Source organism: Etheostoma spectabile, chromosome 7 (genome assembly GCF_008692095.1).
Source record: "Etheostoma spectabile isolate EspeVRDwgs_2016 chromosome 7, UIUC_Espe_1.0, whole genome shotgun sequence".
Lineage (NCBI taxonomy): Eukaryota > Metazoa > Chordata > Actinopteri > Perciformes > Percidae > Etheostoma > Etheostoma spectabile.
This window is the reverse complement of record NC_045739.1, coordinates 11,688,210-11,712,751: the sequence shown is the minus strand read 5'-3', so window position 1 is coordinate 11,712,751 and position 24,542 is coordinate 11,688,210. Positions and strand designations below refer to the sequence as shown.

Sequence of the window (24,542 nt, the reverse complement as noted above, 5' to 3'; positions counted from 1 at the left end):
TTTTTTTTTTTAAATGACTAGCCTACATTTAAAAAAGAGCAACTGTTTGGCAAGTTAAAGTAGAAGCAACAGCAATATCAATAACGATCATCTTCTCTGGTTTGTCTGAACTATCTTTGTATTAAAAAAAAAAGCACAATTGCTTTACCAACACTGAATTTTGATACGTGATATATTTCAGAGCCATAACATTATTTTGAGTATTTCTTGCTAAAATTTCTTAGCATGTCTATTAGCATTTTAAAAATGATATGATGTTCAAGGTAGGGGGGTGTAAAAATAAATAAATGGATGAATGAACTAATACAATAATAATCTTCCTTCTATGCAATGCCGTGTTACATTTAGTAAGACATTAAATGAAACAGTGGATCAGTTTTTTTTGCAGCTTGCAGGCTTTGCAAATGTGTTATTTCAACTGAAAATTATACGAAAGTGTTGATTTATTTTTTACTGGCTATGCAAATTAATGCATGGTTGTGATAAAAATGTCAACACGTTTTCTTTCTCTTGACAATCCTTGATGTAAAACGAGAGAGGTTAAAGGTCAGCTTGGCTGGCAGAAAGTTGGGTGTGTCAATCTACCAGTCAGCCATCAGCTTTTTCAGACCAACATTCATTTTAATATTTCTGTATTTTAGTCCTGGGATTCTTTTTTTAAACGGCTTCTTATATTTATGTGCACATTTTTGTAATGTAAAACATCAGATTTGACATATCATTTTGCATGCAGGCGTGTGCTAAAAGGCTGTCAGACTTGTTAGCCTGTAAATGTCCATCTTGGGAAGAAAACTAACATCTGAACCGAAGCCTGAAGAAACGATGTGGTCTTTTACTTATTTATTGGTGTTGATGATTCTGCAAAGCAACAGAGGATATGAGCGCAGATAAGGTCTTTGTGATATCTGTGTCCAGAATAATATACAACCGCTTGATTCATGTTACAGCCAAAAATAGCCAAAAGGCTTTTTTCACAATTAGTTATAATGATATCAGCTGTCCTGTTTGAAAGTGGACTTTCATTACTTCTCTTATAAATTAGGTTTAAATAAGAGAAGACATGTAGTGTGTCCTCATTCTTCTGTCACACACACACACACACGTGCGCACACACACACACACACACACACACACACACACACACACACACACACACACACACACACACACACATGCTTGTGCACTGACAATTGATGATCAGTGTTGGTTTACTTTATTTTGTAAAATGCCGGGTATATAACTGTAAGTGCATGTATGCATGTAAAATAAAAACTGTGTGTGTGTGTGTGTGTGTGTGTTTACCCATACTACTCTTCATTTGTGTGTTTTTGAGTTTGGGTCTGTTCACCTCAAAGGCAGACACGTCTTCCTGTTTTGTCTACAGTGGGAGGAAAGTTTATTGATGGTGGGACAGGCCAACACATTCAAAACCCTTCAACCATATTCACACTTTGAAGTTTTAATTTATTTTGCAATATTGTTGTCTTGCAAATGTAATACAGAATCAGTAAAACTGTTTTAACAGGTTTACTTTTTCCTAAATTGAATGCTATAAATTTATAGACTTTTACCATGAAAACTTACATTTTACAACAAAAGGGCCGAAAGGATTCTCACTATTTATTTTATTTTTTATTTTTTTGACAAACAAAATAGAATCAGAATGTCAAAAATTACTTATTTGGGAAATTTAACGCTGGAATATCTTTTATTAAGATGTCTCGTACTATATTTGCTATATTGCTAAATTCTGGTACATGTACAAAGTTTTTCCAGTTGGAAATCTGTTTTCTCTCTCTATCTGAATGGCATATCTGCATATCTAAATGTATCCACAGGTACACTATCTGCTATAATAACTATAGCAGCAGAATTTTAAAACAGTGACTATTATACAGCGACTCTATCAATTAAAGAAACTGATTTTTTTTTAAAGACTGAAGTGCCATTTTGCACATATTGAAAAGCTGAATGTATACAAAAAGATGCCTGGAAAAGAAACTGTTTAAATTTCTATATTGACTATTTCAGTGTATAAGAATTGATCCCAATACTCACAGCATGATGTTCCTACCTATACATTTTTAATTTATCCTCTATTTGCCTTTTCCTGTATCAGATCTCCTGTTACACTGGAGACGGAGCGGATGTGGGTGTTTGGCATCCTAAAAGCTATACAATGTCCTGCGGCCCCAGTTTAAAATCTTAACGGGGGAACATTTACAGCATGAACTGCGGTGTGAGGTGGGATCTAATGGACGTGGGGAAATTAATGTTGCATTGAAAAGTGCTCTCTGTTGGGTTGCATATTGTATTGGAAAATTGCAAAGTAATGTCTCCACTGCCCCCAGTGAGTGAGTGCCTGCAGATAGACGGAGAGGGATTTTGTTTTGAAGCTCAGGGTTAAACTTAATGAACATGGACAACAAAATCCAAACACTGCAGGAGGGAGCAGCCCTTTCCACGGTCTGTTAACAGGAAGGGAAATAATGCTTTCAGATTTCCCCTCATTGCTGAATGCAAAGAGCAGAATGTTTTCAGACAATCATGTGCTTTATCAGATAAATTTGTCAGGTAATCCAGTGCTGTATCCTAGATTTCTTACCCTAAATGTGAATATTTTGACATGGACATTGCAATAAGTTTCCAATAGTATAAATTGATATGTCTGTTCGGAATGTGAACCTAAACATTTGTTTTCTCTATTTCCAAATGTGACAAATCAGATCTTGTTTTTTGCATATTGCCTTGTGGGTTTGATTCAAACCAACTTAAAGAGTTCACTATGGGTTGTCAGAGCTAATCAAATTAAATCACTGTTTGACTGAATTAGTGTTGTGTGTTTTTCTCTGTGTCACAGTTTGGCCTCTTATGGTGGATCGAGTTTGGATTAAAAATTGAGGAGCATAAAAAACAAGAAAGAGATTAATGGATTTTAAGACAATAGAATTGATGTTTGACCGTGTTTAATTTGATTTTGCAACAAAGTGTAGGAGTGTTGGTCTTAAAATTAGCTTTTTTCTCTGGTAGTGAGACCAGTTGTTTGCACTGGTGCCTCACATGCAAAGAGATTTAATTGATTTGATCCCAGCACTGGCCTTTTCTGTACAAATGTTCCGCATGTCTCATTCTCATATTATAAAGGGTAAGTTAGCTATATGTATCAATGTTTATCTGTGTTACATTGTAAATGGCTGTTGATGTGTTGATGATGTTTCTTGGGGTACTTATAATTTTTCTGCAACCCTACAAAACCTTAAAAAAAATTAAATTGCATTTAACATTTATTTAACCATGGCAGCTTTATTGACATAGAAATACATTTTTCATTAAAATATAATTTTTAAGAGTGTCCTAGCCAAGATGGGCAGCAGCAAAAATTGGTTCCAGACGATGTAAAACAGTATTTGACAGACTTAAACAATACTAATATCTTAATCAGAACTTGATGATTGCAACATCTTAAGTAAAAATCAACCCCCTAAAAATCACACCATACCAATAACCAAAAATGGTACCTTAAAAAGAGCAGTATGAATACATCAAATAGAATATTTGTTCTGATAATTTGACAATATCAGAATTTGCATATTCATTTATATTTATTTTGAATTGTACAAAATGGTCTACCTTTTCTTTTTGCCTTCCAGTCAGAGAGAAAGGCGATCCAAAGACCATGGGCTATCCTGGCATCGTCACAGACTGTTGTGGCAAGCTGAAAGAGCCAGGCAGTGGTTTACAAGGGGACTCTATCGCCGACTCCATTGACTTATCGGGCAAGAATAAGAAGCGGCGCAATCGCACCACTTTCAGCACTTTTCAGCTGGAGGAGCTGGAGAAAGTATTTCAGAAGACACACTACCCTGACGTGTATGCTCGGGAGCAGCTGGCCTTGAGGACCGAGCTCACTGAGGCTCGGGTTCAGGTGTGTGTTAGGCCAAACAGGGCAACCACCTTATATTTTTACACCTTTTTGTTTTATAACTATAAACAGAAGAGAGTGTATGAACGGAACAAGACCTGTTGTCTTCTGAAATGTTCCTGTTGTACTTTTATTTTTGTATTATAAAGGTTTGGTTCCAGAATCGTAGAGCCAAGTGGAGGAAACGGGAACGCTATGGGAAGATCCAGGAAGTCCGCAACCACTTTGCTGCTACATATGATATCTCTCTTCTCCCTCGCCATGATACATACCAGGTACCCCTGCAGATCTCACATGGCATACATGCTCCATGGGAACAATTCAAATAATTGATCCTGCTGAGAGACTTTGCTTTCTTTTCAAGCTCAATCTAACCTATTTTGTATCCCTGATTTGGTGTTTGTATGAAGCGTTTCCATGTTTATTCCATCAAATTCTAAATGTGTCCTATTCTAAATCTCTCTCTGTAAAGATGCAGGGAAACCTGTGGCCCGGGGGGGCTTCAGGAGGAGGCGGGGGTTCAGGAGCTGGCTGTGTCCTAGGAGCGGACTCCATTCCCTCTTCCTGCATGAGTCCATACTCTCACCCCCACAGCAATCTACAGGGCTTCATGGGCATGCCCGCATCCCCCAGCCATCCCCATCACCACCACCCGCCTCATCATCCGGGCATCAACGGCCTCTATTCACTCCACAGCTTCCCAGGAGGCCTCGGGCCCCCTTCCATTGAGGGGCCCGAGACCGACTACAAGCCTACAGGCCTTGTGGCGCTGCGGATGAAAGCCAAAGAGCCAGGCAGCATCCTCTCCTGGCCTACATGACCACAACAGTGCCAGCTCCCCATTATGCACTGACTGAGCCAAAGCATATTACGTTCCTGACTCATACACAGTCCCCGATGTACCCACCTCAGCATATGACTAAAAAATTCCTCTTAACATTTATATACGCCAATTGGAGACTTTTCACAATTCAGAAGATCTTGGAATATAAATTTCATGAACGTTGAGGGCAACTTGAGCCTCTAGCACGAAAACCCAGTGTATTCATAGGAACTTTACTGTTTTATGTTTTAGTTTGACATCACAATGCTGAGACCAAAGAGGAAATATTATTTAAGCATGTAAAAATTGTAATTATCATATTAATCATGTTTTGTTTTTTTTGTCTGTTGTGCTTTATAGTGTGACCAGTAATAAAGGCCTACATCTAAATCTTCTGTCTTATTCAGCAGGGAACTATTTTTTGGGGGAAACAGGAAAAAAAAAAACAATCACAGAAGGAATTATTTTAGGCTTGACGTTACTCTTTTTAAAAACAATAGCCCAGAGAGCTAGCCAGTCTGTGTCACATATTTAACTGGGAATGTGGTTGTGAAGCAAAAATGCTTTACAGGCTTTGGTTTCCATAAACACAAAAATTTCTTTTGTGCGGAAAGTGAACTTCTTTGTATTCAGGAAGTGCACAGGGAGACCGTATGTGTGCAGCATACTTGGCTCCACTTCAAGAGGCCTTCAGGTGGCACCTCATGTATCAGGAGCGAGTGGCAGGTTCATTAACAAAACGTTAACTGAGCGACCACACTCTACTATTGATGATAAAGTAGAGCTTCCCACAGAAAGATAGCTTCACATTGAGGCATTTTACATTCACATCTGGCATCAGTGGCAAAGCCGACCAACTGAGTAATGACTAACAGTTTAATAGAAGAAATTGGGGTTACCATGGCCCAGATCGTTTTTTGTTTGGTAATATTAATCTGCTTTAATCTATATTTACTTATGTATTCACGTGTTGTCTTTATAAAAAAAGATTTCATGAATTACTTTCTGGGGCCTACTTGGTTTTACATGTATTCTGAATGCATTCCTAGTAATTTTTCCTTGTTGTACTTTACCCCAAACAATGTACTTGATTGTCAAGGAAACACTGACTTGCATGGTACCATCCCATCTGGTGTAAATTACTAAACACATACTGTACATACATATTCATGTCAGATGTTCCAACAATTCAATCTGTGAAAGATTGAGAATGCTACTTCTATTGTGAAAAGAGAAAGGTTTCACTGGTGGACAAAGCCTTTCCAAGCTCATCTTACTCCCCAGAAATGTAACTTGCCTTACGGGTGAATATACTGGCTCTCCTTTTCCCTTTGCTTGCTTCACCATGACAGCCATAGAGGCGGATCTGCTGCCATTCCTACAGTATGTGCCGGGGGTTTGTGTGAGCCACTAACATGTGGTTCCAATAGAAGAATGCACAAACCCATCAGAAACACTTTCCACACCCACAGCTTCAAATTCCAGCCAGGCCCTGGGAGACGACAGCCCTTACTACAGTTACATTGTCCCCCTGATTAAGTCCCAGATTAAGTGGAGAAGATAAGGAGAACTGTCATTTGGGATAAGGGATTGAGGAGATGGCCATCTTTAGGCAAGCTGAAGAAATAACAGATGGTGGATCAGTGCTCAATTTTGATATTTGTATATTTAGATAGGGAGCAGTTCATAAATCTATTCATAAACAAAAGAGGAAATTCAGTGTCTTAGTGAATTGTTTGTTAACTTTTGCACAAGACAGTTGTAATAGAATAGCCCAAAATAATGTAAATACAGTCTGGTAAAAAACAAGATCACAACTAATTGCCTCAGTTTACAATAGGCGGTCACACGTTTTGATTCAGTTGTCAATAAAGTCACAGTGGTGTGGCAAAAGCTTTGATCTGTATCGCTCAATATATCAGGCTGCCTTATTTGTCAGAAATGAAATGAAAAATGTTAAGTTAAGAGTGCAGAATGCTGGGGGCAGTTATTAACTAAGCATCAGTGCAAGGGTCAATGGGTGAAAACTGTCACTGAGTCAGGAAATTACTATACCCTTGGCCTCAGTAATGGACAAAAAATATGATTTAATGCTCATTAAAATCCCTACAGCTACCTGCTGGCCACTGTTCTGAGCTTTGATCTCAACAAGATTTATTTGGGCTGTGAAGTGCAGCTATTGTGTATCCTTGTATAAGTATAAACGGCATTAGCATGTCCCAAGCTAAACAATGTGGTAGCAAAGACAACCACTCAGTGACCATCTCAGTGACACAGTGAAACAGTTGAGTGAGGCAAGTTTTATTAAGTTTTATTTTGTATTAGAATGATTCAAACAAATGCCAAACTCAAAAATGGGAGGTACATAACTCCAAAGATAAGGAAAAGCCACAGTTGTGTTACAAACAAACAATTTTGCTTTCAATTTATGCCTCCAAAAAGGAAACTATCTTGTATCTAAAAGTATCCAAAGTGTTCAGAAGTAACCTAATAAAAGGCCTTAAATATATCCAATTAACCAACAATACAGGGCTGATTAATTACTTATTAACGTAAAAAGCAATTTTTCATCTTTACAAAAGTTCTACAATTATGACTGGAGCTTGGCAACATTATACTTTCAACATTATACAACTTGTTGATCAGCAGCTTGCATTTCCACATACCCCACAGAGAAGGGCCATGAGCCTATCCAAGAATCATTTTTCAGGATTAGTTAACGGCTTAAGTGCTTCTGTACCTTTCGAGCCTCAGTTCAAATACTGCCACCTTGTGATAGGCCTATTAGGTTGAATAATGTTCCATTTTCGTTTTATTTACCCTCCTGTGAAATTATTGATTTTATTGACACACAATTTGAACATTTCACTATGCGGTGTAGTGGATGTACTGTGAGCAGTCCATATGTATAATGATTGGGTGTGGAAGTTAAAAGGTGGGCCACATCTACGGGGTGGACAAAATTATAAGAGGACACGTTCACATAGTCCTGCGAAAAATTTTAAATCTCTAAATAGAGAAAATACTACCTTTTGTATCTATGAAGTAGCCCATTGTGAGACTAGAGTCATATGGTGTTGACTGATAAAAGGCCACAGAATGTGTGGGTGTTTTATGTTGAATCACACTAGGCCTGCAGCTCCAGTTTTTATGTCCACCGTTTTACAAAACGTGAAAGGCGCATAAATAATACAAATGTACATTTAAATGGATTTGTGGATGATTGACGTGTACTTTAAAGTTTTACACCCACTTTTTCAACCAATCAGGTCGAAAAGGCGGGCCTTCACAGTAATCTTTACAAAATGGCGACTGTTGTTGTTTTGCCGCAGGGTCAGTGAATAAATCCGTTTTTCGTTTCAATAATTTCCTGCACTAATTTGCAGAAACAACAATAAAAAAAAGCCCAGGCGTCCCGACGGTCGGCTCCGTGTGGACTGAGATGAAAGGTAAAGAGCGGTCGCCGATTAAAAAACGCTCTCGGGCCTTGGACGATATACGAGACAGGGGAGGATGCCATCCGACCAGCAAGAAAATGGGGGCTCTCTCTGTTTCCAGTGGAAGTAATAATGGAAATAGCTCGACCAAAGGCGACGGTGGCTCGACGAGAAGGAGTCTGCTCGGTGAAAAAAGAGACAGAGATTTCGACGGTCATAGTCGGACTGGAAATAATCACAGTTGTCAGTCTGCTGCCGCTAGCACACTCGGTAAAAACCACAACTTGAGCCTGACGCTGGATTTAGCCTCACCGAGGTCCGCTTCACGGGGGGAGCAGCGGGTGCAGCCGCCCAGCACCGAGAGTGAGTACAAAACCCTCAAAATAAGCGACCTCGGCACCCAGCTGAGTGACGAAGACATAGAGGATGGACTCTTTCATGAATTTAAAAAATTTGGAGATGTGAGCGTTAAGATAAGCCGTAGCAACGACGAGCGGATAGCGTTTGTGAATTTCAGGAAGCCAGAGGACGCCAGAGCTGCTAAGCACGCCAGGGGACGGCTAGTGCTGTACGACCGACCGCTGAAAATTGAGGCAGTGTACATTAACAGGAGGAGAAGCCGCTCCCCTGTGGAGAGAGACTTGTACGGTGCAACTCAAAGCCATAGACATTTGCAGAGACCCCTCTCGCCCACTGGGCTTGGATACAGAGACTACCGGCTACAGCAGCTGGCCTTAGGTCGGCTTCCCCCTCCCCCGCCGCCCCCTTTGCCCAGAGAACTGGAGCGGGACAGGGAGTTTGCCCTGTTTGAAGCCAGGGCACGCCCAGCTTTCATTGCTGAGCGAGCAGCTTTTCGTGAGGAGGATTTTATATCTCCAGAAGATGACCAAAGAGCCAATAGGACATTGTTTTTAGGCAATCTGGACATAACTGTGACAGAAGCAGACCTGAGGAGAGTTTTTGACAGGTTTGGGGTCATAACAGAAGTGGACATTAAAAGACCCACACGGGGACAGACCAGCACATATGGATTTCTGAAATTTGAGAATCTTGACATGGCTCACCGTGCAAAGCTTAGTATGTCTGGCAAAATAGTAGGCCACAATGCCATAAAGATAGGCTATGGGAAAGCAACTCCCAGCACACGCCTCTGGGTGGGTGGACTTGGACCCTGGGTTCCTGTGGCTGCCCTGGCAAGAGAGTTTGATCGCTTTGGCACTATAAGGAGCATTGACTACAGAAAAGGGGACACTTGGGCCTACATTCAGTATGAAAGTTTGGACGCTGCACAAGCAGCATGCACACACATGAGGGGCTTCCCACTGGGTGGACCAGAGAGAAGACTTCGAGTGGACTTTGCTGATAATGAGCATCGTTACCAGCAGCAGTTCCTGCAGCCTCTCCCAATACCACCGTTTGACATGGTGGCTGAGTCATTTGTCCACCGTGCCACACCTGAACCTCTGAGGGTCAGGGAACGGACTCCACCGTCGCTTCACTTCAGGGAGCGAGAGCTCTTTCCTGGAACTGAGTGGCCCAACCCAGCTATTCGTGATCGGGTACGTGCCTCACCCTTTGAGCCTCTGGAGCACTTGGAACGTGAGCGGCGGGCACAAGAGCCATGGTCTCTGGAACGAGAGCTGCAGGGACGAGAACCTGCACGCAAGCGGCGTGTAATGGAGGACGGACGACATATAGACCACTCCCCTGACAGCACTGAGAGGACAGTAAGGCGTAGACGTGCTTCTCCAGATGGCAGTCCTGGAGGTAGCAGCAGAGATGGCGGGCGCTTCAGTGACTCAGAGCGTCCTCTGCGAGGCGAGAGGCCCTCCCCTGCACAAGAACGTCACAGCAGCCTGGAAAAAGGTGGGCCTGAACGAAGACTCAAAAGCCAGAGTCTCTCTGACAAGGGACCTTCAAGCAGCGGAGTTTCAGCAGTTGGAGAGCGTAAGCGCAAAGCAGGCGATGGTGGGAAGGGACCAGCCAAGAGAGAACGTTCTGAGAGCAGTTTCAAAGGGTGCCAGCCATCTAAACCAGATGGCACTAAACTCAGTTTGGCCTGGCATGGTATGCTGCTGCTCAAGAACAGCAACTTCCCTGCCAACATGCACCTGCTGGAGGGCGATCACAGCGTAGCCAGCGACCTGCTTGTTGAGGGCACAACAGGGAGGCAGGTGAGCGAGCTAAAGATCACCCAGCGTCTCCGTCTGGACCAGCCCAAGCTTGACGAGGTGTCCCGGCGCATCAAGGTGGCGGGTCCCGGTGGCTACGCCATCCTGCTGGCAGTTCCTGGGACCACAGAGGATTCATCTTCATCTGACCCTGCAGCCTCAACTCAGCGGCCGCTTCGCAACCTGGTGTCCTACCTCAACCAAAAACAAGCAGCTGGAGTCATCAGCCTGCCTGTGGGAGGGAGCCGAGATAAAGACAACACAGGGGTTCTTCATGCTTTCCCTCCCTGTGATTTCTCCCAGCAGTTCCTGGATTCCTCTGCCAAAGCTCTGGCTAAAAGTGAAGAGGACTATCTGGTCATGATTGTGGTTCGTGGAGCATCTTAAAAAAAAAAAAATCAGAACACTAAGTTCGAGTGGTGTAAAAAAAAAAAAAAAAACCTGCTGTGTCACTAACTATTGCATGCTTGTGTGTTCTGCATCATGGGGTACACTAGTATGGTTCTTGAGTGTTTGTATGTTGCCATGTAATTCACTAAAAGGACAGACCCTCCTACATAACTAAAAGGATGTGTGTTTTTGCTCACAATCATAAACCTGCAGTAATTCAGTCAGAATACAGTAAAACAGTAAAATATGCGGAGCATTCGTTGAATCATTTTAAGTTTTATTTAACAAAAGATAAGTCATTCAGGTTTAAAATTTTAGCTCTAGTATTTAGAAATGCATTGAATAGATACAATAACACCTCCATTACAATTAAACCACAAACAATGGCCTTTCAAGCCACACCTCCCTGGCAGTGTTAACAAAAGCTAACAAATTACCATCTTAACAAAAGTCATGTTTGTTTCTGGCCTATTATACTGTATTACCTTAGATTGTACAGGTGTTATTGTGTCTACCTCCTATGCTGGCATTGACATGAGGAGAATCAGAAACTGTAAACACTTTTTGATCGATGGAGATGAAGATGAGCATGACATTTTTGAATTGAAGGTTTTTCAGTAAGGTTGCAGTGAATAATTTGGTACTGCAGTTACAAAGCTAATGATGAGTAGGAACATTTGAAAGGTCAATACACGTCACACAACTCTCTCCAGTACACCACACTTCATTCACCAGATGTTTTCGTTTATCTTGCCTTCATCCTGGTCACAACATGAAATCTTTTTCCGTTTGGTGAATGAGTGTGGTGTACTGAAGAAAAGTTACACAATGTGATTTAGTTTTGATGGACTGGACTCACACTGGCCTGGCTGTGTGTGCTTTTAAAGATGGAAAACATTTTTAGGATAATTAGTTAAAGCGTCTCTAGATAAAGCTTGTTCATGTTGTGAATTCTGTTTTAAAATTATGTTCAGGTTCATGGTTTGGATTTGAGAGTATCTTTTGTTAATGTATTCCGCAATATTAGTACACCAAATTGCAAGATAGACCACGATAGACAGTGCATGTCCACTGGTAAAACTATACTGTAATGTCAACTCTATGTGGAATGCTAACAGATGTGAGATTTTTGCCCAGGGAACAGCCCATAACACAATGTGCATAGCATAGTAAAGTAAACGCTAACATGTTTTTCATATTTTACTTCATATTTTATTTTATGCATCCCTACCTTAGAAATGGTTGTGTAATGTGATCTATGAAAAATTACAGTAGTAATGGATAAAAACGCTTAGAGAGTTTTGTGTTGTTTCATTTATTGCTCTGAAACCAGTAGGTCCTCCAAGAATAATAATATTCAGTATCAGTAAAATGTTGTTACAAAGTAACAAAAACCTGCTATTTTTTCAGCACGTAGGTCTGTGTAAGTTTAAAGTTTTAGAAATACTTTTAACAATTCATGTCTGAATTTAAAATTTAGAGGTATACATCTAATAATATTTTACTCATGCCTGCCAACAAGTTCCCAAGGCCTACTTACCATATTTTGTTTTGCCGTTGTATGTTTGTCATGCAATAGCGATCCACCCTGAATTATTTGCTTATTTGTTTGGTTTAAAATGTATTGAAAAAATGAATACGTCAAAAAAAATGTTATGTGTGAACGTCAAACCCACTTCAACTTTGGACTCATGAGGAAACGAGGGCAGAGCTGAAAGCCTCTGCAGAGATGTTTGTGAGTCCTCACTAATGAGGCAACTTTTAAGTTGTGTATCCCATCTGCACCTGTGATGACTTCTGTTTTAAATGGAAAATTGAGCAATGTACACTTTGATGTCATGGGAAAGGAAAATCCATAGAACCCATGCGAAGCTGTTCACATACCTGCAAGTGCGTTTGGGCACTTAATGTGACCGATTATCAATAAATTGTTCATTTTAAGGGAAACATGTTTCTTCGATGGAAGTGAGTTGAAGAAACACGCTGCCATACCTTAATGTGTTTCGAAGGAGTTGTCACTTGAAATTTTGTTTCTGCACACGAAAAGGGAGACAATTTGCAGTTTGTTTAGCAGCAGTGAAGAGAGACCCCCGTATCGTGTGAGGATCGCTGTTTGCTTACAGGCCTGTTCTGGGCTCCTAAGTTGGCCATCATAATTTACTCCCCCTTGATCCCCCATTATACCCTCAACGTTTCCTGTTGGCATGTGACACCTGATCAGGATCAAGCAGCCTCCGCTGCCACTTCTTTACAGCCAGTTACAGTGTGAAACTGCAACTGGCAGATGCAGCGGTGCAAATCGGGAGTCGAGGGCGGGAGCAAACAGAAGCACGTGCCAGTATCCTGTTGTTTTCCCTGCTCATTACTCTAAAGGTTTCCATGTGCATTGTTCCTGGTTCTGAGTAGGAGCTGAGGAAATCCCATCACCGGCCGTCACACACTCCACTCGGGAGATTGTGGGTGACACCGCTCTGAAATTTTTATAGCATCTACAGTTCAAGCTGTCTCACTGCAGAGGCCAAGCTGAACCTCTGGGCTGATTTGTCTTTATTATACTTGCCCAGTTATGATTTGATTTGACTTAATGTTTGGCTCAGGGAAGAGGATTGGCCCTAACCTCAGCTAGGAATATTGTTTGCCCCCGTCTTTGTGTTCTCCTCTGATTGAACCCTCTCCGAGGAGAAGAGTGAAGACTTGTGTTTGCTGTGCTGAAGCTGTGTTCCATCGTCAACGAGTTCTGCTGCAGCATGGAAATGAAACGCAAACAGGCTAAATTGTTTACCCTTTTTTGACACCGCTGGAAGGAATCCACACTGCGGACCCCACATCCTACCCCAAATCTTTCTAGGAGACTTTTGACGTAGGATACGTTTATTTTGCCAAAACCCTTTTTACGAGTTTAAGGCCACTTTACACAGGAAAAAAAGTTTCCATTTCCTCCTGACATCGATTTTAGTCATAGTTGAGAGAAAACAAATGCTGCTGTGTTCTGTGCTGAGAAGGAACCCTTGCTTCACTAGAGAAACATTGCCATCTTGAGGACCATGGAGCTCCTGCTCTCTTCTCACAGTCTACCTGACAAATCACACTCATGCACACCAGACACCCAGGACAGAGCTGGTATCACTGTACGACCGCTGTATAGAACAACATGAGGGTGAGTAAAAGGAGAAAAAGTGCTGTCTGCCAGGTCTGTATCGGTGGCTTAGGCAGCAAGGGTAAGTATAAAGTGTCAACACCACGTTTTACAATATTAAATGCAAACTAGCACACTAGTTTTCAGCCAAAGTCATTACTGAGGTTATTTCCACAGATAGCAATTTGCATAAATCCAATTGTGTAAAATAACCGGACCGTTTACTGCCCACAGTAACCCATTGCACATAATACTGCTCCTATCAGCACCTTGGGAATCAATAAAACAAAAATGACGAATTGTCTTAAATAGAGAACATTTTAAAAACCCAAATGCATACGCATGGTAATATACTCGTGCAGAGGTGTGTGTTTACGATCATTGGAAAATTGATGTTACATTTTACAGTTAAGTTACTGCATCAACACTGCACGTTCAGTTGTTTTTGTAGCCTTATTAGAGATGTAAAACCAAATAGGGATTACTATCATTCACATGAAGATTCATCATGTCACTCAGTATTAACATGATCTAATATGGTCTGTGAGAAAACTGTGATGTAGGTTTGGTCATAAATGCCTTATTGTTTCACAGCAGATAAAAAAAACACTTTAAACCACTGTATTAACTTTTTGAGACTTACATTCAGTCATGTTGAACATTGTCAGTAAGCAATTTCTGTACATTGATAAATGTATATCATTAATGATATTATTAAAGAAACCTCTATTTGATTATTTCTTGCTCAAGCATAAATTATTAATATCAATTAGACAAATGTAATTTAAAGGAATTATAATGACGGAAAGAAAATTGCCTCTGTCACAAAACTGTCTTTGCAGTAGGACATGTTAATGACTACAGGCCACAAACGATAACCTTAATGAAATGGAGAACAGTGATGTGAGATATAAAGAAGGCCCAGTCCTGGACTGTGTAAATCTATCACGTGCACCAGTTAGCAATCAAAATGCAGCTTGTGAAAATAAAATCAATCTGTGGCCAAGACTTTACTGTGTAATCTGGCAGCTGGCACTTTACTGATACCAGCATGCTTTTTTTACTCTGCTCCCAGTATATTGAGGCTGTATGAGCAGCTACATGTGACATTGTAATACTGCTTGTAAGTGTTGAAAATGCAAAACCTAAGAGATTTTCATTCATCAATATATCAATATTTTCAGCAGCAAGACAATGCTTGGGAAGGTGTTCTTGAGTGTTTTGAGATATTAGCTTTTGTCTTGATACACACTGTTAGGAAAATAGGCCCATCATTTTGTGCAACTGTTGGTAAGACATCTCAACGTTTTGTAATTGTAAATTGGTGTACAATATGGCATTGTACACTTACCACAGTTCCACGCATCTAATGTCATAATATTTACTCATGTATTACTGTTACATGCAATTTACTTATAGAACAGTAATCTGCAAAAGCCGCAAATGTGTCCTCTTCAATTGTACACTTGATTTATGTGATCCATATTGACTGCAGTGCAGACCATTGCCATAAGAAGCCCTCACTTGAAAATGTTGTCGATCAGCCATTTAGTTAACTTGCAACGTGTATTTCCAAATCCTTTACACTGTAAACTTCTGACAAGATTACAACATGTTTTTATGTTTCCAATACAGAGTTCCACTGGACAAAAACAGCAGTTGTTGCATCCGCTTGTTACCAGGCCGCCAATAAACACCATCAGGTGTCATCTACTGTAAGTTACCCGTTTGCTTTGATGGACAGTACTTTAATAATCTGTAATGACTTAAAATGTGGAACCCTTTTTTTACAAAGTGAAATAATTACAAGAATAACATGTGTCTACTTTTTAAACCCTAGATGAAAATAAATGTAACAATTTAGATGAATCAATGTTTATTCACGCCAATGTGTCTAAATAATGTTTCAATAAAACATGTAAAAGATGTTGCAACTTGTGAGTGTTTTCCTTACAGAGAGATATAAGTAGCCGTGGTATCAGTGCATTTATTGCTCCGAATCAGAGAACAACAGACATCAGTCACATGTCAGTTTATTACAGCTGGTTGCGCACTGTTACACAGCTTAGAAATAAACTCTAAGGACTTGGAATAGGATATCTACGATTAGTTAGCATGTTTTTTTTAAACTATCCTTTCACAAATCCAGGAGCCAGAGTAGTGACAGAACAGTGCTTTACCCATAAATGCATTTACTGCAACAAAAAAGATCAAACACCATTACACAGAACTCAGTTCATTATCAGTGGTGTTTAAGACATTACCAAAGGGACATCATTATTTCAAGATATTGCTCAATACATACAGGTTCTTATAATATTCATATAACTAACAAGTAAAAATAATCCCAACCAAAATCGAATTTTAAAGCATCAAATATATGTCGTAAAAGATTTATTATGGTACAAAATATTCAGTGGCCCTTAATCACAAAAGCATACGGGTGGTGAATGCAACTCGTGAGCCAAAAGAGCTTTTGTGCATGACTGTCATTATTGAAACAATACAAAGAGCCTAGCTCAGTATTGTGAAAGTGAGATGAGGGGGAATAATTTGGTACTAATTGAGACAGCATTCTTTGAGTAGAGACTTTTCTCCGCCAAAAGAGGGCAGCGTAACAAAACATCACTGGATTGTGGGCCCTCAGTTAGGACTTGGAATTTACAGAATAATGGGTGGTCATCCTAGTTGAAATTATATAATAGTTGAAACTATTTTTTAATAAGCTTCAAGTTGTAGGTAGGTTTCTAATGTGTCTTTGGTGGACATCACAGGAAAGTTAGAAAAGATACAATGCAGTACCTTGTAAGGCAAACAGTGAAAAACAAAGAATTCACTGAAAACACAGAAACCTCCATTATATAAAAAAAGATTCAACAACCAACAGACTTCCATACATAAACAGTAAATGGACTGCATTTATAAAGCACCTTTCTACATCACAGGACAATGGGCTTTACAATTTGCCTCTCATTCACCCATTCGCATACATTCATACACCGATGGAGGCGCTGGCCTGTCCATCGTGAACAACTTGGGGTTCAGTGTCTTGCTTAAGGTCACTTCGAGATGTGGACAGAAGGACCTGGGGATCAAACCCTAATTAAAGACTGACCCACTCTACCTCTTGAGCCATAGTCTCCTGACTATAAGTTGCATTGCCATTGACTGGCTGCCTGCAGGCACGGTAAAGGCTAGGCAACAGTGCAGTTTGTATGGGCAACATCAGCAAATCATCTTTGTAGCACAGTTGGTCAGGATTTACAGACATTCAAGGTTGAAAAAAATTACACTTAATGACACACATTGACAATGAAAACCAATAAAATCAGCAGTCTAACTGGGATCAATACATTTAGGATACTTAAATCACAACCAAACAGGCTTCTTCCTTCAGGAGTTGGTATACTTTGATACAGTTAAAATAATGTGCAAGTGAGCTGTCAATGAAAGAAATTTCTCCCTTTGTGCACTTGCATAGAACAGCTCATGAACGCTGAGCTAGGTGTGACTGTTTTGTTATCTGCAGGTAAAACTGAAGTTATTAATTAAATTAAGTTATTAAAATGAATCATTTCAGACCCACAAACGAAGAGAAACAGTTTCTAGTATTTAAAAAAAGTCCCTATTGAGGTGCCGATTAAAAAAACTTTTTTTTATATTTTTAGAAGAAAATGAAGGGAGCTAACTGGCCAAAACTGCAGGTGTAAACACTGAAAACAGATTAAAATGTGATTAAAGGAGTTGAAGTTGCAGGAACTGAAATAATTTAAATTTAAAGTGTAAGCACTGAACGGAGCTGAGATATTAGATAAGTATTAAGAGATGCAGCTGAAAAATATTTCAAGTGTTGTGGGTGAAAGCATTGCAAATGGCTGAAGCAACTGAAATGTCAGATGACTTGCGAGCAATGAAAAGAGTTGAATTTTCAATTAAAGGGCCAATATACAACATTCAGAACATTGATATAGCAGCAAAACAACTCGATAGAAGATATAGTGGAGTAATGAAGTCCTGAGCAGAGAATGAAGTCACACGTTGTGTGTGTGTGCGTGTGCGTTTGTTAAGATCCAAGCTTCTCTGTTCTTTGTTTTGGTAGCCAGACCGGCCATGCAGGCATGTAAATCCCTCCCTTCAACACTGTTGGCCCTCCCTGTTAGGTTTTAGTTGAAGAGTAAGAGATAAAAGCAATGGAATGTCAAAAGATTTGTTTACTGCTTAAAGTAAAAATTTTAGTTGAAGTGGAAAAGCTGGAGCAGGTGAAATGTTCACTTTTATGTAAGCACTTACACTCAAAGCAGTTGAACTCTCAGTTCAAAGGTAAGAAATGAACGCAGTTTAAGGGTCAGTTCATGTGCAAGTACTGAAAACAGCTTAGAATTCAGTTAACAACCCACTTCCCTTAACTTGATTGCCAGAAGTCAGTATCACCAGCACAATACATACCAATTATAATGAATGAAAAAAAAGTTAAAAAAAACTATAAAAAAAAACAAAAAACTGCAATTCCAGAAAAACTATGAGAGGTATGAAAAATGGAATTAATGTCATAAAGTACTAATGGTAGTAGATGAAAAAATGAAAGAGTATCAAGGGGGAAAAGAAAGTATTCAAACATTGAACTTTCTATGAGAGAAAGTTGAAAGATATAAAAAACATCTGAAGTTTGAATGATGTGTCTTAGTGTAACGCTGTGTCTCAAATCATGCTCTTCTGTACTTACACTTGCTACTTTGAGTTAATAGTGCGTTCACACAGACTGAAGTATGGCCAAATGCAATGCACTACGATTAACCCAATGCTGCACTCAAAATGGTCAAAACAATGAGCGTGGAACACAGGACGCTTCTCGCTCTTAACAGACGCCATCTCTGCTACAGAGCAGATTCTTTTCTACCACTAACGTTCTTTGAAACGTGTGAAAATGGCAAGCGAGGACGATGTAGAGGTTGCGCTTGAAATGGCCAAAAACTGAACTATACAAATGGAATTTATAAACGTTTTTTTTTTCATAAATACAACTATACTGTAGTCAGATAGTGAAAAAAATATATATAATATATACACTACCGGTCAAAAGTTTGGGGTCACTTCGAAATTTCCATTGCACTCCATTATAGACAGAATACCAGTTGAGATCAGTTGTTGTTGAGACCATTGTTTTTTTAACCAGCGCAGCAGTTTTCATATTACATTATGTGCTTACATAATTGCAAAAGGGTTCTCCAATGTTTTCTCAGTTAGTTTTTTTTAAATGATGTCAGATTAGTGAACAGAATGGGCCTCTGGAACATTGGATGAATGGTTGCTGATAATGGGCAATGTAGATATTGCATTAAAGATCAGCCCCCCACTCAGATCAGCTGGTATTCTGTCTAACATCGAGTGGAATGGAAATTTGTAAGTGGCCCCATACTTTTGACCAGTAGTGTATATTTTTGCAGGCGATAAAAGGTTGCGGTGATGCTCTGCCAGGATGCAATTTACCATAAAAAAAAGAATTATAGTAGAATAGTCGTTTGCGGTTCCAGACAACACTATCCTGTCGAAATTTACGCACTACACAAGTGAGTACATAATTTACACAGTGCAATACATGTAAGTGTACATAAGTATCTGAATTGAGACACAGTATACTAAAGTTGTAGTAGTTGACAGACAAAAAAAGCATTCAGATTATAAATATGAGAATATGATTATACCTCTAAATCTTAAAACATGCCATTCAATCTACCCATGTGCCTATAATAATAGTTTGGGGGCAAGAGATTAAACTACTTAAGCAGTTGCTGCTTTTTGGCTTTTGAGAGCAGGTTAAACAATTGTGTCATACAAGCAGGCTGCAATTAAGTGGTTACTCAAGTTCTTAATTACCTGGCAGTTAAAAGGTCAGATGTCATTCAGCTTAATTACAATTTGGCCCAAAGTGCATACCAGTGAGTACAGGTTTCCAGATACAGGTAAAGGCTTCCAAAGAAATCAAGTGAGATTTCTTTGTGGATATGTTCTTTCATGAATGCAATCACAGGAACAATAGAAGGATATCAAGCTAACTGCATAGCTTCCTTTCCAGCCATATTATGTGCAATTAAAAGTCACTGCAAAGTTAATGCAGTTTTGTTGTTACATTGAAAAACAAATTTAGATTGTGTTTTAATAAGTTAAGGTTACAAAGCAGCTACCATTAAAATGTGCTGGATAATGTATGTAGAGTATTACTTCAGTTTGGTTGCATGTACCTCTGATAAAAACAAGAATAGGGAGTCAAATATTTTGCAAAACACCCAAAATTTGGCTCTTTAAAAGTTCATCATAACCATCTATTCACCAACATCCCGACTATGGCATGTTCATAGACATGTTACTGTGGTCTCCTCTGGCACCGTGTTACGCTCCTGCTGAAATTAAGGGTCACTTGGGTCCCAAATTTAAGACGGAGTCCAAGGTCCAAGGTATGCAGGCCCTTTATGAGCATGCTGGTTTAAGATCGCAGGCCTTCCCTGGGTTTCCTTCCTACACAGTGCCATTCTGCAGGCGGTCGGGGGCAAAGCAGCCGTTGGTCTTACAGCTGCTTTCCGCTCTCTTGATGCAGGTCAGTTTGTTCCTGGCCTTCCAACGCTGAGCCAGCGGCTCCATGAACAGGGAGAGAGATGAGAGCAGATAGCAGAGGCCAGCCAAGTAGAAAGAACAGTCGTAAGTCTGAGTGTAGTCGTACAGGAAGCCTACAAAATGCAAACAACACAGGAACACTTTCAGAGTATGTCTATTCATTGGTTAATAACACAGTTCATTTATAGTTTATATATCATGTAGCGATCAGCTAAGGAAGCCCATTGTAAGTGGTGATGTGGGGCTTTGACACATTGAAAAAAGAAAAAACTGGGAATTATTATTGTTAGTGGCTTACCTGGAGTTGGGATAAGTTTGCATAACATATAAATGTACTATTATTGTTTTATTTCTTACATTTTTGTGCAGTATGAATAATGAAACTACATATTTTTATATAATAATATTTTGAGCAATCATCAATAAAAGATTTGTAAATAAAAACTGTGTCATTAGGGGCCGAGCAGCAAAGCTAATAGTCCTGATGGTGATGCTACAGAGACAGAAGGTTGAATGTTCAAATCTTATATGCTTTATTTAGTTTTGAGGTCCAATAGACTATGTGAAAGAGACAAATATGCCAAATATGCCAAAAACATAAAATTGTACTTTCAGGTCTGATAGCTTAGGGTGATAAAAGAATAACTTGAAGGTAGAATGTTCAGTGTTCAAAATCTATGTGTGATCAGATCCTATAAACTGTATTTCAGAAAGTTTTGAGGCCCAAAATACCAGTGTTTCTCAAATGGGGGTACGTGTACCCCTAGGAGTACTTTGGAGTACTGTAGGGGGTATGTGATACTTTTGCAAAAATGCTAATTTAAAAATATGTCATGCATAATTTCAAAAAATAATTATACTATAATAATAAATTAATTAAGAGATGGATTTATAAACATTTGAAATGTGAGTTTAGCGCTTCTTCCTCTTTACATAGACTTTTTTTTCCACCAAAAAATGTTGTGCGCTAGTCAAGGGGTATCTGGCTTAAAGAAACAATTCAAAGGGGGTACAATGTTGAAAAGAAACACTGCAATATACTATGTGAAAGAGACAAACATGCCAAAAACATATCTTTTGTGTGAGGTCACAATGCTTAGAATAATAAGAGAATGATTGAAGGCAGAAGGTTAACTCTTTGAATCTCATGTTTTATTAAGTTTTGAGGTCTAATATACTACGTGAAAGAGAAACATATGCAGAAAACATGAAGTCAGATAGCTTATGTTGATGAGAGAAGGATTAGAAAACAGAAGGTCTAGTGTTCAAATTCTATATATGTTCATGTCCTGTATGTTTCAGTAAGAGATACTATACTGTGATGTTTCCATAAACTTTTTAGACACACTATACTAGGACTTTTTATGACTTTTTTTGACATGCTATATGACTTTTTTATCACTTTTTCAATATACTATACAATTACTTTTTCAATATACTTATCTATGACTTTTTATCACTTTTTTCAACATACTATACTATGACATTTTTGGACATTTACTATGACTTTTCTTGACATGCCTAGGACTTTTTTCACTGTTTTCAACATGCTTTATTATGACTTTTTTTACAAAAACACCTTTTTGCGGGCAACATGCGCATGTTTGGAAGACAGATGGTTAAGGGTTGAAATTCTGCACATGTTCAAATCCTACTCTTTTTAATAAGATTTGAAGTCCACTACGGTAAGTAAAAGAGACATACTATATGCCAACACATGAGCCCTTCTACCAGATTGGACAGCTTAAGGTGAGGAGAGATAGATCAGAAGACAGAAGGTTGAGTGTTCAAAACTGCCATATGTCCAAATCCTATAGTTATGGTAAGATTTGATGTGCAATACCAAGACTTTTTTCTATGCTATACTATTTCTTTTTTATCACTTTTTTCGACATTACTATAACTATTTTCGACATTACTATACTATGACTTTTATCACTTTTTTTGACACACTACTGTGACTTTTTGTCACTTTTTTCAACATGGTATACTATGATTTTTTTTTATCACTTTTTCCAACAAACTATGACTTTTTTACCACTTTTTTCAATATATTTTACTATGACTTTTTTAGGCTTAGGGTGATAAGAGTATGATTTGAAGATGGAAGGTTTAGTGTTCGAATCTTATATGTTTCAGTGAGATTTGAGGTCCAATATACTAAGTGAAAGAGACAAATATGCCAACAACTGAACTTTTGTCTGTGATCAGATAGCTTAGAGTGATAGACACATAATTGAAAGAAAGAAGGTTGAATATTCAAATCCTGCATATGTTCAAATCCTATACTTTATCATAAGTTTTGAGGTCCAATATACTAAGTGTAAGAGACAAATATTTAAAAAACTGCACTTTCTTGTCAGATCAGATAACTTAGGGTGATATGCGTAATTTTGGAAGCTGGAAGGGTGAGTATTCAAATCCTGTACATTTTACTATAAGATAACTTTTTTAGACATGCTATACTGTGACTTATTCATCACTTTTTTCAACAAACTATGCCATGACTTTTTTACCACTTTTTTCAAAATACTTAGACTTTTTTCGACATACTATATACTATGACATTTTATAACTTTCTTTTGACAAACTATACTATGACTTTTTATCATTACTATGACATTATCACTTTCTTTTGACATGCTATACTATGACTTTCTTAGGCTTAAGGTGATAAGCGTATGATCTGTTCAAATCCCATACATTGTCATAAGTTTTGAGGCAAAAGAAACAAATTGCCAACACATAACCCTTCTTGTCAGGTCAGATAGTTTAAGGTGATGAGAAATAGATTAGAAGACAGAAGGTTGAGGGTTCAAATCATATAGTTTCAGTAAGATTTTGGGGTACTATACCATGACTCTTTTCTACATACAATACTATGACTTTTTTAATCACTTTTTTCAAAACACTATACTGGGACTTTTTATTACTTTTTTTGATATGCTATACTATGACTTGTTTTCACTTTTCCTGACATGCAATACTATGACTTTTTTATCACCTTTTCAATATACTACACAATTACTTTTTCAATATACTTTTCTATGACTTTTTTCGACATTACTATACTATGACTTTTTATCACTTTTTTCGACACGCTACATTCTGACTTTTTTTAAACTAATTTTTCAATATACTATACTATGACTTCTTTCGACATACTATACTATGACTTTTTTTTAACCACTTTTTCAATACACTATACTATGACATTTTTTGACATAATATACTATGACTTTTTATCACTTTTTTAATATACTATGACTTTTTTATGATTTTTTCAACATACTGTACTATGACTTTTTCAATATACTATACTATATCATGATTTTTTTCGACATGCTGTACAATGACTTTTATGCAACAACAACTTTGTTTCAAGTCAGATAGCGGGGGGTGATTAGAGAATGATTGGGAGACAGAAGGTTGAGTGTGATCAAATCTCATATATTTCAGTAAGTTTTGAGGTACAATATACTATGTATAAAGAGACAAACGCGCCAAAAACAAGCTTTTTTGTCTGGTTCAGATAATTTAGGGTGATAAGAGAATTATTATCAGACAGAAAGTTCAGTGTTCATACTATACTATGACTTTTTTTATTACTTTTTTCAACATACTCTACTATGACTTTTTTATCACTTTTTTTCAACAAACTATACTGCGACTTTTTTCAACATACTCTGCTATGACTTTTTAATCACTTTTTTTTAACGTACTATCCTATGACTTTTTTAGGGATCCAAGCCCGAGGGGGTGGAGGAGGTACAGAGGATTATTTTTTTTTTCCCAGACAAAACTGAATGCATAGAAAGTCAGCAAAAATGAACCAAAGGGAACCTGCAGTCCAAAGAATGTATTTAAAACCATCCAAGAAAAAATAGGTACCATAGGTACATTATGAGGCACTCTTTATAAAGCATTTATAATTGTTGCTTATTGTTTTTGTTGCATGCTCAATTCTGATTGGTCAATTACGGCATTCTACAGTCTGTTATTTCTGAATAGCAGGCTGCTGCTATGGCCACTGGTCTGATTACAGACCCTGGAG

The 24,542-nt window shown here is 38.6% G+C and overlaps 3 protein-coding genes across 6 annotated transcripts in view; 2 read left to right on the top strand and 1 right to left on the bottom strand.

Moving 5' to 3' along the window:
• The window catches only part of alx3 (ALX homeobox 3), a 5,586-nt gene extending 451 nt beyond the window's left edge, over nucleotides 1-5,135 (top strand). Inside the window, exons 2-4 of the mRNA XM_032521772.1 lie at nucleotides 3,651-3,925; nucleotides 4,072-4,197; nucleotides 4,395-5,135. Of these exons, the coding sequence (XP_032377663.1) occupies nucleotides 3,651-3,925; nucleotides 4,072-4,197; nucleotides 4,395-4,742 (749 nt within the window). The 3' untranslated portion in view covers nucleotides 4,743-5,135. The remainder of the gene's footprint in view (nucleotides 1-3,650; nucleotides 3,926-4,071; nucleotides 4,198-4,394) is intronic.
• Nucleotides 5,136-8,027: 2,892 nt separating this feature from the next.
• Nucleotides 8,028-12,690, top strand: rbm15 (RNA binding motif protein 15). The gene has a single exon (XM_032520537.1). It carries the CDS (start codon nucleotides 8,188-8,190, stop codon nucleotides 10,738-10,740), a length of 2,553 nt encoding a protein of 850 aa, XP_032376428.1. The 5' UTR covers nucleotides 8,028-8,187; the 3' UTR covers nucleotides 10,741-12,690.
• A 3,162-nt stretch (nucleotides 12,691-15,852) lies between these two features.
• The window catches only part of slc16a4 (solute carrier family 16 member 4), a 33,976-nt gene continuing 25,286 nt past the window's right edge, over nucleotides 15,853-24,542 (bottom strand). For all 4 annotated transcript variants that reach the window (XM_032520540.1, XM_032520538.1, XM_032520539.1 and 1 more), the window contains one exon: nucleotides 15,853-20,601. In XM_032520540.1, the coding sequence (XP_032376431.1) occupies nucleotides 20,393-20,601 (209 nt within the window). In that variant the 3' untranslated portion in view covers nucleotides 15,853-20,392. The remainder of the gene's footprint in view (nucleotides 20,602-24,542) is intronic.